Below are 16,196 nucleotides of genomic sequence, written 5' to 3'. Positions count from 1 at the left end.
TCTCTCTCTGTCTGTCTCTCTCTGTCTCTTGCTCTCTCTGTCTCTCTCTGTCTCTCTCTCTCTCTCTCTCTCTCTCTCTCTCTCTCTCTCTGTCTCTGTCTCTCTCCCCACTCCACCCCCAACAGAGAGGTGATAGCACAGTGTTTCTCAGGCCTGGGATGGCACAGAGCCTTTCTCATTATCACAAGGCTTTTTCTGGAATTTCCTAAATAAAAGTCCATCACCAAACATATATTGAACCTGGATCTGAGCAGGGTCTCTTAGGATAGACTCTGAATCTTGGAGGGGCTTGACCCAAAGTTTGAAACTGATCGCTGAATCTATTTCACTCAAATAGTCAAATAGATATTATAATGGATCAAAACCAATACATGACTCTTGACTGGGAGCAAATAGTGTTGGTAAACACATAGACTTTCATTCTTTTGATTTCACAGTGCCTGGCTCATAATAGATATTTAATAAATGCTTACTGAAGGATTGATCTCTGCCTATCTTGGGAATGTTTGAAAGGGCATGAGCTCCCAAAACTACTGGCCAACATTTCTGGTTCCTGCTTGTAGCACCAAGTCCCAACATTCTTCTGGCTTCCCTGATGTCTGTTCAATGCATATACAGAAGTATAGATTGGGGGCAGAGGGCAAAGGGGAAGGCAAGGTAAGGATGTCAGCACATGCTCTGTCCCTTCATGCTTTCAGTTTCTCATTAGCTAGGAACTCTGTTGTACATCTCTTTGAAGTACTTAGGTCTGTTTTCCTTTTCTGCTTTATCTCTTCCTTGTTCTTTCTATATTTTTTGCTTTTTCTTCACATCTTAGGTTCTTAGAGGTTCCTGTTCCACAACGCCAGTCCTAGTTTCATGCCACCCTCCATTCCATCCTGTGTGGAGGAGGAGGAGGAAGAGGAAGAACTGAGCAATGTCTAATTATGATGAAATAAATTGTTGACACGGTCTGTATAGTTCCAGCTCAGGACCTCATGAAAAGGAATATGTGTTCGGAAGTGGGAAATCCAATAGACCAAGCCAGAGCATTAAAGAGGAAACTTGACCTTTAAGTGGGCTCAACAAAGGCAAAGTCTCCTCGATGTTATATTGAAGCTGTCCATCTGGATATGAAAGAAAACCATTCTTGAAATATCATGGCTAGATCCAGGCACCTCCTTTTACGGAGGGCATTCCTACATTGGTGGGTGTCCAGAGAAGTACAACCAATATAGTAAAGGACCTATTGGTCATAAGATGGAATAATAGTAATAATGAATCATCCTAACTCCCTTGAGTCTCTGACACTACAAGGCTTTATATGTGATTCCGTTTGCTTCTCCCAATAACCCTGTGAGATACCTGCTGCCATTCTCCCCATTTTTGAGATGAAAAAACTGAAGCTCAAAAGTAGTCACATGACTAATCTTTATCTGAGATGGGATGAAAAGTCAGGTCTTCCTGACTGGTGGGTCCAGCACTACCCACTGAGCCATATTTGGAGTTCTATTTGAAGGAACTAAGGATTTGAACTTAGAGAAGAGAAATCTTGCAGGGCTGAGGTGATAAGGGAGGGGGTCATGATAGCCATATTTAGATTCAGATATTTGAAGAGTTATTAAAAGGATAAGGGATTAGGTTTACACTGTTTGCCCCACCCCCCTCCAGAAGGCATGGAAGTTACAAGAGAGACAGATTTAAACTGGACACCAGAGAAAAATTCCTCACTGTTGCAGCTGTGCCCAGATTCCCTGGGAGGTCTTCAAGCAAAGACTGCTTGGCCCATTGGTGGGTCTAATGTAGAAGAGTCTCTTGCTCAGGTCCAGATTGGACTAGAGGCCCCTGAGGTCTCTTGCATTTCTGGGATTCAGCCCGAACTCAGGGGAGACAGAGTGAGGAGCATCCTAGCTAAGCCTAGGAGAAAGGAAACACCATTGGCCCATGCTGGGTGCTTCATAGACCACAGCTGGCTCCCTCCTAAGTTCTGCCTAAGACTCATCTGTTGTTTCCTTTGACCCTCGCAGTAACTCTGTGAGATAGCTGCTGCTCTCATCTACAGATGAAGAAGGACCTGGGGGTTTTAACCTGGAGAGGACAGTGTGGCAGAGAACCTTGAACTTCTCCCTGTGGCAGCCTACTGGGCCATTTGCTGATGGACTCAGCGAGCTCTCTGTGGTTAGCAACAGGAATTATGGGTGCAGTTACCCTTCTTCAAGATCCCTGTTCAGCCAGGAACTTTTTCTAAAGGCAGAAAAGACCCAGAGCTGCTTTTTGAGGGACCTCTGCCCCTGGGAAGGAAGAGAATACCATCCTTGAACATTTTAGCTGCCTGGAGACAGGGAAGGGGAAGAGGATCATTTGTAATTCTCTGCAAAGCCAGAATCATCTCCCAAATAGCAAAGTGGAGAATGAAGTAGCTGTTGGCAGCTCTCTTAAGGAGTTCGGTTTTTATTCTGTCCCCTTTTCTTCCCTCCCTTGGATTTTCTCCCTTTGCTCTTGGCTTGAACCATCTCCCTCTTGGTCTGTCTCATGTTACACCTGAATAGAGCTGTCCTGGAGTCAGGGGATGATCCCCTCTCTTGGTTTTCATTCTCCCTGATGTCATGGGTAGCCCACCCAACACCCCAGGAGCAATGCCCTAAGGACAGACCCTCCCAGGCCAGCCTACCCACCATCCTCCTTCTTTCTCCCCTCCAGGAATTTCTCCATTACTTAATTGGTACAATCCTCCTGCTGATTGCATCCATTGTGGCAGCATCCAAGAGTCATGGCATAGACGGCCTTGTGGCAGGAGCGGTAAGGAGCCTTCTCTTGGACGAGCATCCCAAAACTCAGATATTCTCCTGCTTCCTTGACCTGACACAGTTTCCTCCCTTCCTGTGGCTAACAGGAGCCTAGATATAGAGCTGAAAGGGACCACTGGGGCCATCCAGTTCAACCCCATCCTAGACAGACTCTAATCCAGCAGTCTCATTTTACAGATGAGGAAACTGAGTCAGAGAACTGAAGTGACTTCCCAGGGTTACACAACTCATCAGTGCCATAAGAAGCATTTGAAACCAGGTCTTCTGGACTCCAAGTCCCACACTCCATAGGCAATAGTCAATAAACATTTATTAAGCACCTACTGTGTGCCAGACACTGTTCTGATGGCTGGGTATATAAAAAGAGTCAAAGACTGTCCCTGCCCTCAAGGAGCTCACAATCTAATGGGGAGAGGGAGGAAAGGGGGAGGAGACAACAGGAAAAATTCTGCACCAGGAGGCTAAACACAGGATAAATGGGAAGTAAATGAGAGGGAGAAGGCACTAGAATTAAGAGGGATTGGAAAAAGTGCCAACAACAGCTAACAACAAGAAAAGCTAACATTTACATGGTGCTTTGGAGTTTACAAAGTGCTCTAAAAGTGTTACCCCAGGAACCCTGGGAAGTTGTTGCTGTTTTTATCCCCACTTCTCAGAGGCAGAAACCAAGGCTTAGAACAGTTAGGTAGGTGACTCTCCCGGGACAATGTCACCCAGCTGGTGAATGTCACCATTTGTTCCCAATCTTCCTGATTTAAGCCCAGCGCCCTCTGAGATGGCACATGAACTTGATTTTACCCAATACTTTGAAGTTTATAGAGCACTTTACATATATGATTTCCCTCGAGTCTCATCCAACAGCCTTGGGACACTATGGTTATTCCCATTTTACAGACAGGGAAACTGAGATTCAGGCAACCCACTCAGGTCACATCATACAGGTAGTATGTGGGCAGGCTTTGGACCCAAATCTTCCAGACTTCATCAAGCAGCCTAACCCACTCTGCCTGTCAGTCTGACCAAGCACCTACTATATACGAAGCCCCGGGACACAGAACACATGCCAGTTCTTACGACTGTTATAAGCACTGACCTTAGGGAATAGCCTGTGTAAGACATGAGGCACCTAGGGGACACAGTGGACAGACTTGGAGTCAGGAAGGCCTGAGTTCAAATCCTGCCTCATACAAATAGCTGTATGACCCTGGGCCAGTCACTGAACCGCTTCCAGCCTCTGCCTCCGTCTCCTTAATGTAAAATCATAATAGTGCCTACTTTACAGGATCAAATTAGGTAATAGATTCAAGGTGTTTTGCAAAACTCAAAGTGCTGTATAAATGTCTAGCATTATCATCATCATCATCATCGCCTTCATCATCCCTGCTTGGGAGGGCCTCCTCTCTTACCTGGGGTAGAGCAGACCCAGGGAACAGTTAATGAAGCAGAATGATGTAGCGATGAGGACACTTGGCGGATGCCAGCTTACAGTCAGCTCATTATGCAGACAGTTCGAAGAGAGAAACATCCATAATGACAGGATTGTAGGCCGGTCAATAAGTACCAGAGGACTCGAGGAAGACACAGGTCAGCGCGGACAGTGCCCAGCTGTTCAGGACGGAGCTCTGCCTTGGGCCGCTAAAGGGCTGTCGTGGCAAGATGGGCCTGGTGTGTCTGCTGCCCTAGGCCCAGCCTCGCTAAGCCCAGAGAGGCCAATAGCTGGCCCTCAAACAGCGCTTTAAGGTTTACAAAGCACCTTCTGCTATCTAATTAGATCAGCGTGACCAGAGCACATCATTTAATGAGCCCCCCGGCCTCAGCGGCCTCATCCATAAAAACAAGGGTGCTGGATGGACAAGAGGAGATCACCAGTCCTGACATTCATTGCCTCCTCAAGGCAGTGATTGCAGCCCACAAGCCAGCCCGATGTTTGGGCAGCCTCTCTGCCGCACGGCAGGGTCACCTTCAGAGTTCTATCTAAACCCAATTTCGGGTCAGAGGGTGGCAGAACAACCCAGGGGATTGAAATGCTAAGCACTCAGCCCGTGGCCTCCCCCCCAGGGAAGCCTGAGTCTGCTGGGCCATGGAATCTCTTAGCCCCTTCACCCCTTCTAAGGGCCAGGGACATGGGATGGGATGAGTACATCCTTCCATTCATTCATTGTCTCATCCACCAAATTACCAAAGGTGAGAGCTGGAAGAGATCCTGGGGTCCAACCCCTTCATTGGAGAAATGAGGAAAAGAGAACAGACTTACCCAGGGTCACCCAGCTAGGAAGAGTCCAAACAGGGCCTCAAACCCAGGCTGTCTGACTTAAGGTCAGCGTTCTTTCTATTAGACTTTGCTCAATTTGTTAAGGACCTACTATGTGCTAATACATAGGAGATCTGTGCTGTCATGGCAAGAAACTTCCCTTTCTGAGAATGAACTCCAGGGTCCCAGTCCTAGAGGGCCACTTAAGAGGGAAGGCAAGGGAGTAAGCATTTACGGAGACTATGCTAAGCACTTTTTACAAATATCTCATTTGAGCCTCACAACAACCCTGCCAGGTAGGTCCTGTTACATCCCCGTTTTACAGATGAGGAAACTAAGGCAACAGAGGTTAAGTGACTTGGCCAGGGTCATGTAGCTAGAGAGTGTCTGAAGCTGGATTTGAACTCAGGTCCTCCAGACTCCAGGTCCAGCGCTCTGCCCACTGGGCCCTCTCTGTCCAGGTCCATTGTTTTCATTTCTAACTGCACTGACAAGAGCTTCCGTCCTTTGAGATAGATTATGGGAAAGGCTCCATGCCTAGTGGATCGAGAAATCTGGAAGACCCAGCATCAAGTCCTGCCCCAGAAATATCCTGGTGGTGTGACTAATCGTCACAAGGTCCCAGACGGCTCGAACACAAAAGTTCTTAACCAGGCTCTCGGGGCAGCCCAGGGAAGCCTCTGGACCCCTTGTCAGAATCATGTTTTTAAATGCACAAAATGAAATACATCGGATTGCAAAGGAAGCTAATTATGCTGAAATAATTACAAATTTTAAAAAAATTAATTCACAGAACCTGCTCTAATCTTTATCTGCATTAAAGATGAGGGGAGCTCCTCATTGGCATTTCTTTACATTGATGGAATCCCTGATCTGATCACATACACACACACACACACACACACACACACACACACACACACACACACACACACACACGGAGGTTCCTAGATTTAGATCATGTAGGAACCTCTCAGGCCATGTAGTCCAAGCTTCCCATTTCACAGTTAAGGAGACTGAGGCCAACAAGCTGAACTTTGCCCAAGGTCACCTCACAGTAAGTGATAGAGCTGGTATTTGCCCCTGGGTCCTCTTGACCATGTCCACACAGCCTAGAACTGGGGGAAAGGCGATGTCCGTCAGGGTGATAAAGCCAGCCTTTGAACCTGAGAAGCCAGGGAGCCATCACGAGGCTAGTTAGCTTCAGAACTGGGGGTGAATGTCCTTGCCTCTTTATCTTTCCTGCCACAGGTCTTTGGGTTCCTGGCTACTTTCCTGTGCACGGTGAGCATCTGGTCATCCTACAAGATCTCGTGTATAACCCAGGCCACAGGTGAGTGAAAGCCCACTTCTTGGCACAAAAGAATTTGCTGAAAATAGGAGTGTCCCCCTGCACCGTGGGGAGAGCTCATCCCTCCAAGAAGGAATGAGTTACCAGGAATTAGGCTGTGGGAGGAGCTCAAGAGCCTGTGAGTTGTGAATGGAGGAAGGAAAGGACGGAAGCATCTTTGTCCCTGCCCCCCTGCGAGCCCCTCTCCCTCCCCCAAGGGGCTCTGTGTTTGGGCACTGGCTTCTTTTGGTGAGCTAGAGGCTGGGGAGGGGTACCAGGAAGCCATTCCCAAAAATTTCAAGTGAGTTAAGAAGTCTTTGAAAAATTTGTCATTCTTTATGTTTTTCTTTGTAAATGTCAATTGATACTGTTTTTTACATCACTATCATTTCCAGAGAAGTCCCTCTCCCTCCACAGTAAGCCATCCCTTATCAGCATAAAAGAAATAAAAACTAACACGTTAACAGTGTATGCAGTACTCCACACCCATCGTCCCCCACCTCTGCAAAGAAGAGACATTTTAATGGCTTAGAAGGTCTCAGCACAGTAAGCAGTGTTCTCCCCTACTGGTCATAAGCTTCAGAGCTCAAGGATTAGGGGTTAAAGAGTAGGGACCAATATCAAGGATAATAATGTGAAACCAACCACTGATATTTCCACTGCACTTTACAGTTTACAAAAAGCACTTTTCTGAAAACAGCCATGGGAGGGAGAGAGTTTAGGAATCATTATCCCCATTTTACAGGAGAATAAACTGAGATTCAAAGAGGTTTCCTGACAGACCCACAGCTAGTTAAGTATTATAGTTGGGACTTTAAAAGCCCTATTCTTTTCACCATATTACATTGCCTCTTTGTATATAGATGATAATATTAACTCTCCAATATTTCATGGAGCTGTGCTGTCACTGGTGTGGGCCCTCCCTCTGCTGATGCAGATTGCAGATGGGTGCCACCGGTGGACAGCCATCTGACCTGACCCTCCCACTTCTTCCCCAGCTGCAGCTGTGTGATGGCGTCACTCAGAATGCCTCGTACCCCCTGGTAGGAAGAGCCCCCGTGGGGCTGAAGGGGACATGCGGCTGAGAGGGGAGGCCAGCCAGAAGGACCACCTGTTGGTGGTGGGACGAAGAAAGGCTTTTGAAGCAAAGTCTTTGGTGCCAAAGTCCTGCTGAGAAGGATGGAGGGGCCTCTGGAGGGTCTCCCCACCCCCTTCCTGGAGCTCTGCCCAGAAGATGACTTTCCCAAGACTCTTACTCCAGCTTTCTTCGCAGCAGCCTGCCTCTTCTTAGGAGTGGGATGGGACGGACTGGACGGGATGGGACGGGAAGGGAAGCCACACCTCCAGCAGCCCTTTGCCTTGTTCTGTCAGTGAAGCCTCTTCAGGTCCTGGTCTCCCATTTCCTGGAATAGGAGTGTAAAACTGAGTCCTTGTTTAACGCTGTCTTCAGTTCACTCTGGACCTAAGGAGCCTTATGTAAATCCTTTTGTGAAACACCAGTCCCACATCCCTAATTTATCTGCTTTTGTGAATCCGACTTTGGTGGTGTTTAGCTTGCTTAAAGTGAGACCCACCCAGATAAAATCTGTACTAGCAGGAAAGCGACCCCAGCCTCATTTCATCGTCACAAACCCAAGGGAGTAAAACTGAAACTCAGCTCACACGGGGAAGAGATCTTTCTTACATGCCCACGGAGGCAGCGTAGCTTCTCAAAGGGAAAGTCGCTGCCTGCTCTGGGTGTAGGGCCAACGTACATGCTTGGTCAGGTCACATTGTCACTAACGTTTACAGAGTACTTTACAGTTTGCTAAGCACTTGACTCAGTTGGCCCCAAACTGCCTTATGAGGGAGGGTTCAAATTCCAGCAACTCTAACGCTCCTTCCTTCCCTCCTTTTCTTTCTTCCTCCTTCCCTATTTTCCTTCCTTCCTTCTTTCTCTTTCTGTCTTCCCTTCCTCCTTTCCTCTACTTTTCTTTCCTCCTTCCCTCCATCCCTCTCTCTCTCCTTCCCTTACTTTCTCCCTCTTCTCTCCCTCCTTTGTCTCTTCCTCCTTTTCTTCCTCTCTTCTTTCCTCTTTTCTTCCCTCCCTCTTCTCTACCACTTTTGCTCTCTTCCTCCCTCCTTTCCTTCCTTTCTTTCCCCCCCTTCCTTCCTTCTTCCCTCTCTCTACCCCTTCCCCCTCTTTTCTTTCCTTTTCCCCTTCTTTCCTCCCTCCCTCCCTAGCCCTAATGCTCTCTCCCTCTTTCCCTCCCTTACTTTCTCCCTCTGCTCTCCTTTCTTTTTTTTTCTCCCTCCTTTCTTTCCTTCCTTCTTCCCTTCCTGCACCTACTGAATAAAGTCCATTTTCCTCACTTTGGCATTCAAGGCCTTCTACAATCATATAAATTTGGTGCTGGAAGGGACCTCAGAGTCCACTTATTCCAGCCCTTTTGTTTTCAGGACGAGGAAATTGAGACACAGAAAGCTTAAGTAATTTGCTTGCCCAAGGGTCACCGAGGTAGTAAGCATTAGAGGCAGCATTTGAATCCAGGTCCTTGGGTCGTGAACCAGTGTTCTTCCTGCCCACCCTCCAAGGACTAGCTCCAAGGAGCTTCCCATGATCCCTCTGGCTAGCAGCCATCTCCCTCCCACTGAACTCTAAGAATCTTTGGCTCCGTCTTTTCACATACTTACCATCTTGTCTTATGGAAGCCAGGAAGTCTAAGAGACAGAGATGGGCGGGGAGGGGAGGCTGCCATGCCCAAGAGGCAGGAGGTGCTGAGTCCTAGTGCCAGAGGTGGAGCATTGTGAGTGTGAAACAGGGCTGGACCAGAGAGTGAGTGGGATGTGAATGGATGGGAGTGAAACCAGAGAGGACTTGATGGTCTGTGAAAGGGGAGGGGAGGGGAGAGAGGGGCCGAGCATTCATGTGTCAGCCACTCTGCCAAGCACAAATGCAAAAATATGCCTGGATGTAAGAGACAGAAGAGCCTGATGGAGCACTGTTGTCGAGTCATTTCAGTAGTGTCCCACTCCTTATGACCCCATTTGGGGTTTTCTTAGCAAAGATACCAGAGTGGTCAGCCATTTCCTTCTCCAGCTCATTTTACAGATGAGGAAACTGAGGCAAACAGGGTTAAGTGATTTGCCCAGGGTCACACAGGTAATAAGTGTCTGAGGCTGGATTTGAACTCAGGAAGATGAGTCTTCCTGACTCCAGGCCTAATGCTCTAACCACTGTGCAACTGCTACCAACAAAATACTTCATTTGGTCTGGCAAGAGCTTCAAATGCCAAAGTTTATATTTGATCCTCGAATCCTAGGTCGTTGGCTGAATTGGTTTGCTTGGTGATAAGTCCAGGTCTACTTAGAGGTCTCAGCATGAGAGGCACTGTGAAAAACCAGAGCTCCAGAAATAAGACCCTCTGGTCCATTTTGACTTCACTATTGAACTTTATTACATACAATTCCTTAAAATAATTCCTGGGCTCTTCCTGTCCCCATGAGGGTGCTGGTGTCCCTGGTGGCTGGGTAGCTTGTGTGCTTTATGTCCCCAGAGGTTTGATACCTTCCTTTCCCCTCCCCCCACCCCACGCTCTTTAGGAAAAAAAAATCTTTAGGGACCTTTCTCAAAGCAAGTGAATAAAAATAGGGATCCTCCCTCTCTGAACTTGAAATCGCCCGCAATGGACCATCCCAGATCGTGGGAGACTCTCCCCTTCACTGTTTGCAAGCTAACAGTAGTATTAGCATTTCTTGGCCTTTGCTGAGCCCTTGGTCAGAGGGTCCTGAATCATTGCCCAAGCCCCATCTGTTCTGTCCTGCCCTGGTGCTGATCACCTGCCCAATATCCCAGCTGGCCCTAGCTCCACCCTCCACCCTACCCCGGGATCCCCCATGTCAGGCAAGGTCAGCTGTCGGCATTGAGATGAAGGCCCTCACACACCAGGGAAAGGCCCTAAATTGCTTATTTAGAAGCCAAGGTACTTGAATAGGGCCAAGCCTTCCTTCTGAAGCAACAGGAATCTCATTTAGATCTACCCAGGTTGCTTCTGGGATTCTCCGTATCTCCCAATAAAACAACTCCAAGGGTTGAAATGGATACTATTCCTACCCAAAATAATATATCACTTTAAAAAATCAATACCTGCCATCCATGGCTGATGCACCACACTTGCTGAAAACCATCTAAATTATGCACGGCCTAAAGAATCAGAGAAATCAATACTTAATAGACCAAGGAGCATTATTTAAAATGGTAAACCATCTGGCTCCCTTGCCAGACCCCCTGAACAAGCTTTTTCTAAAATATGGACTCTGTTAGGATTTCATCCAGGGTCCCATTTATCTGATCTCTCTGAGAGATTAAAAACCTGGGGGCAGCACTACCACCTCAACGCCTCAGATGGTGCCAAGCAGCCTTACTTATGGATACCTAGGAAAGGTCTGAGAAGCTTAATTGGGAAGGACAGCCTTCCACGTTGGTGACACATGATTAGGAGTAAGCTGGGAGGCCTTTGCTTCCTTTTTGTAAGGGACAGGTTTGGGACTCCACATTCTCTTGGGAATTCTATCCCCTATAAGGCTGTGCATGTGATGTGTTCACAGCCTAAGGAGACCCTGAGCATAAAAGGTTTTGGAAGGCACTGGAAGAAATTTTGTGAAGGATAAGATGGGGGGGCAGGGCATGCTTAGGGAAGAGCAGGGGTTAGTTGGGAAGAAGTGAGAAGGAAATAGTAGCTGGGCCCTGAGCTCTGGTATCTTGTCTGGACTTTGATGACCATGAGACCTATAGCCAAGGGCTCCCCTAGTATAGCCTAGTTTTTGTGCCAAGCAGCCCAGAGTTCCTGTGCCTGCAGTACAAGGTTGGGAAGGGGGAAAGGAAGGAAGGAAGGAAGCAATTATATCGGACTTACTCTGCGCCAGGCACTCAGCTAAGTGCTTTACAAATATTATCTAGGTGATCCCCACGAAAGCCTGAGAATGTGGGTGCAGCCCTGTTTTTTCCATTAGAAGTTTTTACTTTGAACTCATGGTCACGTGGCTTGCTGTGGTACGAGAAACCCTGGGGAGCTGGGATTCACGAGCTATGGAATAGATACAACTCGTAGACAACACCCCAGCAGTGTGCTCTGGCCCTGGTACTGCTGAGGAGAGGACGTTGAGGAATTTCGGGTGCTTATGTTCATTGAGGGGAGATTTTCAAGTTAAAATTTCAACCTCAGGATTTTTGTTGCATCCTTTTTTCACCTTTGGGAGGAGGCAATTTGTTATAGGAGAAGGAACACTATATTTAGAGTAGAGGAGGCCTTAGTTTTTTTACCTTTTGGCTGTGCCACTAGGCTAGCTCAGTACATATGACTTTGGGTAAGTCACTCAACCTTGCTGGGCCTCAGTTTCCTTATATGTTCAATGAGAAAGTTGGACTACATTATTTCTAAAACCCATCTTTGCTCTAACGGTCTATGACTAGATTAATTACACTTGTTCCACTTGGCCCCAGAGGTTGGATCTAGGAACGATGTCTTCAAATGTAGAGAGACAAATGTAGACTTGATGTAAGGCAAAAAATGCCTAATAATTTGAACTGCCCAGGAAGTAATAGTTTTGCCCCGTTAGACTAGGGGCTCCTTAAGAGCAGGGCTGTCTTTTGTCTTTCTTTGTATTCCCAGTGCTTAAAGGTACAGTTTTGGCATATAGTAGGTGCTTAATAAATGTTGATTGACTGACTCTCTGACCTCACGGGGATGCTGGTGATCTTCAAGCAAAGGCTGGATGACCTCTTGTCAGGTTCATTACAGAGGAGAATCTTAGCCAGGTAAGAGGTTAGACTAGATGATCTCTGAGACTATGATCTGTGATTCCCCTGCCTTCAGCCTCCAGCCTCTCCCAATCCCCCTCCCACCATCCAATGCCAATCCAACCATCACACAACTCTACATTATGAATCTTGCTTGTTCATGCCCCTCTCCTTCTCTAACTTTCCATGGCGCCTTGTTACCTGCTGAAGAAAGACCAAGCTCCCTAGCTCAGCATTCAAAGTCTTCTCTTGTCCAGCTGCACCCTTCCTGAGTAGATCGAGTTTAAGGGATCTTCAACTCATCATTGTGGGCTCCCCACCTCCCCTAGAGTTCCCTAGGCCACTCCAGCCTCCAGGGTATGCTGCACTCCTGTGTCATGCACCATTTTGGATTCTTCTGTTGCACATATCTTATTTCTCCCCTATTAGACTTTAAGATCCTTGAGGGCAGGATCCATGAAGTCTTATCCAGCTCTGTCTCTCCCTCAGCCTGGAGAACCATGTCTTGCCTCCATTAGGTGCTTCATAACAGCTCGGTGAACTTGAAATTGGGGGCAGCTAGGTGGCCCAGTGGATAGAGTGCTGGGCCTGCAGTCAGGAAGACTCATCTTCCTGAGTTCAAATTTGGCCTCAGACACCTACTAACTGTGTGACCCTGGGCAAGTCACTTAATCCTATTTGCCTCAATTTCCTCATACATCAAATGAGCTGGAGAAGAAAAAGGCAAACCAGTATCTTTGCCAAGAAAATCTCAAATGGAGTCACAAAGAGTCAGACATGAGCTTGAACAGGAGCAAAACAATGAGCTTGAAATGGTTCTCACCCAGTCTCTGACACCAAGCCAGAGTTCTTGCATGGAAAAGTCTAGACACAAGACAGACACGAGAGGAGACTCACAGAGCCAGCTGAAACTGGAAGAAAGGCCCATGGGCCTAGAAGGCAACATGGTACATACAGAGAAGAGAAGAAGCCTAGAGAATTTGGAGTAACAGGACCTGGGTTTGAATCTTTCCAGATTCTGCCATTTAAAGCTCCTGGAGGGCAGGGGTTATCTCATTTTTTATCTTTTACAGTTGCCTGACACAGTAGGTGCTTAATAAATGCTTAATTTTTAAATGAATTGAAAGGGTCAGTGACTACTTGTCCAAAATTTGTAAAGGGCATTCTTGTTCAGGTGTGGGGCTTCATGTTCCTCCTAATTCTTGAGAACCTGATTCTGTGAATTGAATTGTGTGGGCCAGTCACCTCCCAGCCTCTCTTTACCCTTCTGTAAAACAAAGGGTACTCTTTGTGAAGGTTAAGGGACATCTTTTCCTCTCCACCCCACCAAAACCCATTCCTTTTCCTCCCTGGCCACTAGGCCTCCCCATATACTTGTTGGTTTTTCATATTTAAAAACTTCCCTTGGTTTCTGTTCTTTTGTCTGTTTTAGTTCTCCCATCTATTCAGTCATGTCTGATTCTTTGTGACACCACCTGGGGTTTTCTTGGTAAAAATAGAGTGGTTTGCCATTTCTTTCTTTCTTTTATCAAGCCTAACATTGCCTCCTTGCAATTTTTAACCTTGTTCCTAGTTCTGACCTCTGGAGCCAAGGAGAACAAATCTAATATAGACAGAGAATATTAGAGCTACAAGGGACCTTAGAAATAATTTAGTGCAACCCTCTCATTTAACTGTGGCCAAGCAAAGTTAAGGGGCTTGAGTGACATATCTATCAGAAGACCAGGTTGCAATCCTGACACTACCACTTCCCATGTGACCTTGGGATTCTTTGTCTCCTCGCTGTTGACTAGATTCCTAAAGTCCCTTTCAGCCCTTTCAGACAAGCTAGGGGCATAGATTTAGGGCAGAGGGGCCTGTCATGTACAGATTGGGCTGAATGCCCACCTAGGTCCTTCCAAACTCTCCAGTTTGGGGATTCTACAATCCAGCCTCCTCACCTCACAGACCAACACCAAAGCATTGAGTGATTTGCCCTAGATCATATAGGTATTAATTAGCATCGCCAGGATTCCGACTCACTCCCTCTGATTTCAAAAACCCCTGCTTGGTCCTGCTTGCTTCCAAGAGTCCTTCCCATCTCTCAATTCCTTGACCCAACTTCCAGTGTGGGGCACACCATGAGTAACTCCAGAGACCCCCAACAGCCCTTCTGAGAAGCTCTTGCCCCAAACTAATTGAAGCCCCCCCCATTCAGTCCAAGGCCCAAACCCCATGCCTTGGAGCTCAGGCAAGAAGAAGGCAATTTCAGGCTCTCAGTAATACTGTTGAAGTGTGGGTGGGTAGGGGATTCCCCCATGCTGTCTCAAAATTCCGAGAGCCAGCTTGCCTCATCACCAGTCCTGGTTACCCTTTGTTCCCTCCCCTGCCTCCGGTCAGCTGTGCTGTGGGTGTATGTCTGGGGTGGGGTGGGGGTGGGGAGCATCCTCAGAAGGGTGGGGCCCCCAGCAGGTGTTTTTCTGGCCAGCCTTACTTGTGTCAGGAAACTGTTTGGTGGAGTCCTCGTACCATTTTTTTTCTTTTCTCTGTTCTCCAAAGACTTTATTTATAACCATCAACCTGTTCAGCTGATAGGACCATGGATTTAGTGAAGAGGTTTCAAAGATCACCCCCACCCTTCGACAGAAGCAGAGAGTGGGGCTCAGCAGGAGAGAGACTGGGGAGAAAAATGAGGATGGTAAAGCTAATCTTATGGAATGAGGATGTAGGGGTCATAGTGAACCACAAGCTGGGAAGGACCTCAGAGGCCACGTAGCCCAACCTCTCCATTTTACAGATGAAGGAAGTCTCAAAGTTGGAACATGAGCAAAGTGGCTGCTCTGAAATAGAGGACCTAGGTTCAAATCCACTTTGGCTCTGCATAACTGGGGGATGAGGGAATGTTAGGGACCAAGGAATCTGCCCAGGTCCAGGATGACCCCATCCCCATACCTCTCCCCATCCCAGGCCCTGCTGTGCAAACTCTTTCCCTAGAGTCATGGGTTTTGGTTTCTGGCAAAGAGACATGGAAGTTCATCTAGTCCTGTAATAAATAAATGTCTTTAATTATAAAAATAAATATCAATTCATTCCTCTATTTATTCTATATGCAGTAATTTAATTAAGTTCCTACAATGTGCCAGGGGAGGATCTGAACCCAGGTCATCCTGGGTCCAAAGCCAGTGGGTTTGGGAATGAGAATAAGAGGAGACTGGACTAAATTCTATGATCTTCCCAAGTCCAAGTCATACTAACCAGATGGGAGGAGGGCCTCAAACCAGGTCTCTCTGACTTCAAGAGCCGACCTGCGAAGCTGCCTCTATAAGCACCTTTCTACTCTATAGGCCACCTCTCAGTACCAGCATTTATTAAGCACCTACTATGTGCTAGATACTGTACTGCAGATATAAAAAAGGGGGAAATAACCCCTGCTTTGGGGAGCAAGCAGAAAGAGCTCTGTCTCTTGAGTCAATACAGGGGTTCAAATCCTGACCTGTGTGACCCTGGGCAATAACACACAATAAGACATACTCTCTCACAACAACCCTGTGAGGGCAGTACTCGCATTATCCCCATTTTACAGATGGGGAGTCCACGGCCCGGAGAGATTAAATGACTCACCAGGGTATGAAGTTAGTAAGGTCCCTCCCAACTGAACTCCTTTGATTCTCTGAAGGGATCACAGATTTAGAACTTGAAGGAACCTTTAGAAGTCACCAAGTCCAGCCCTCCCATTTTACAGATGAGGGAATAGAGGCCAATGGAGTTGAGGGTGAAGTGATCTACCTGGGATCACACAGGTAGTAAATGACCCATGCAGGGTTTGAGCCCTGAGCCTTCAGATTTCAAATCTAACAATGTCTCCCATGCCCCACTCTCAAATGGTGTCATGTGTACTTGTAGGGAACCATCTTCTCTACCACAGCAAAGGGGATCTGCGCTTCTTGAGACTTGTTCGCCTAAACCAAACCCTCCACAGAGTCACCATCAACTCCATGGACAGGAAAGAAGGTGCCAGGGGCTCAGAGGCCTTGCGCAGAAGGCTCTCCATAGGTGTGCCGCCTAGTAAGC

At 47.3% G+C, this 16,196-nt stretch overlaps 1 protein-coding gene across 1 annotated transcript in view; it reads left to right on the top strand.

The window, feature by feature from the left end:
* The window catches only part of CMTM7 (CKLF like MARVEL transmembrane domain containing 7), a 58,459-nt gene extending 50,205 nt beyond the window's left edge, over positions 1–8,254 (top strand). Inside the window, exons 3-5 of the mRNA XM_036760981.1 lie at positions 2,680–2,778; positions 6,289–6,370; positions 7,366–8,254. Of these exons, the coding sequence (XP_036616876.1) occupies positions 2,680–2,778; positions 6,289–6,370; positions 7,366–7,379 (195 nt within the window). The 3' untranslated portion in view covers positions 7,380–8,254. The remainder of the gene's footprint in view (positions 1–2,679; positions 2,779–6,288; positions 6,371–7,365) is intronic.
* Positions 8,255–16,196: the final 7,942 nt, after the last annotated feature.

The sequence above is a fragment of the Trichosurus vulpecula genome, chromosome 5, assembly GCF_011100635.1.
Source record: "Trichosurus vulpecula isolate mTriVul1 chromosome 5, mTriVul1.pri, whole genome shotgun sequence".
NCBI lineage: Eukaryota > Metazoa > Chordata > Mammalia > Diprotodontia > Phalangeridae > Trichosurus > Trichosurus vulpecula.
Note: the sequence above shows the minus strand (reverse complement) of the source record. Positions and strands in the feature narration are given on the sequence as shown.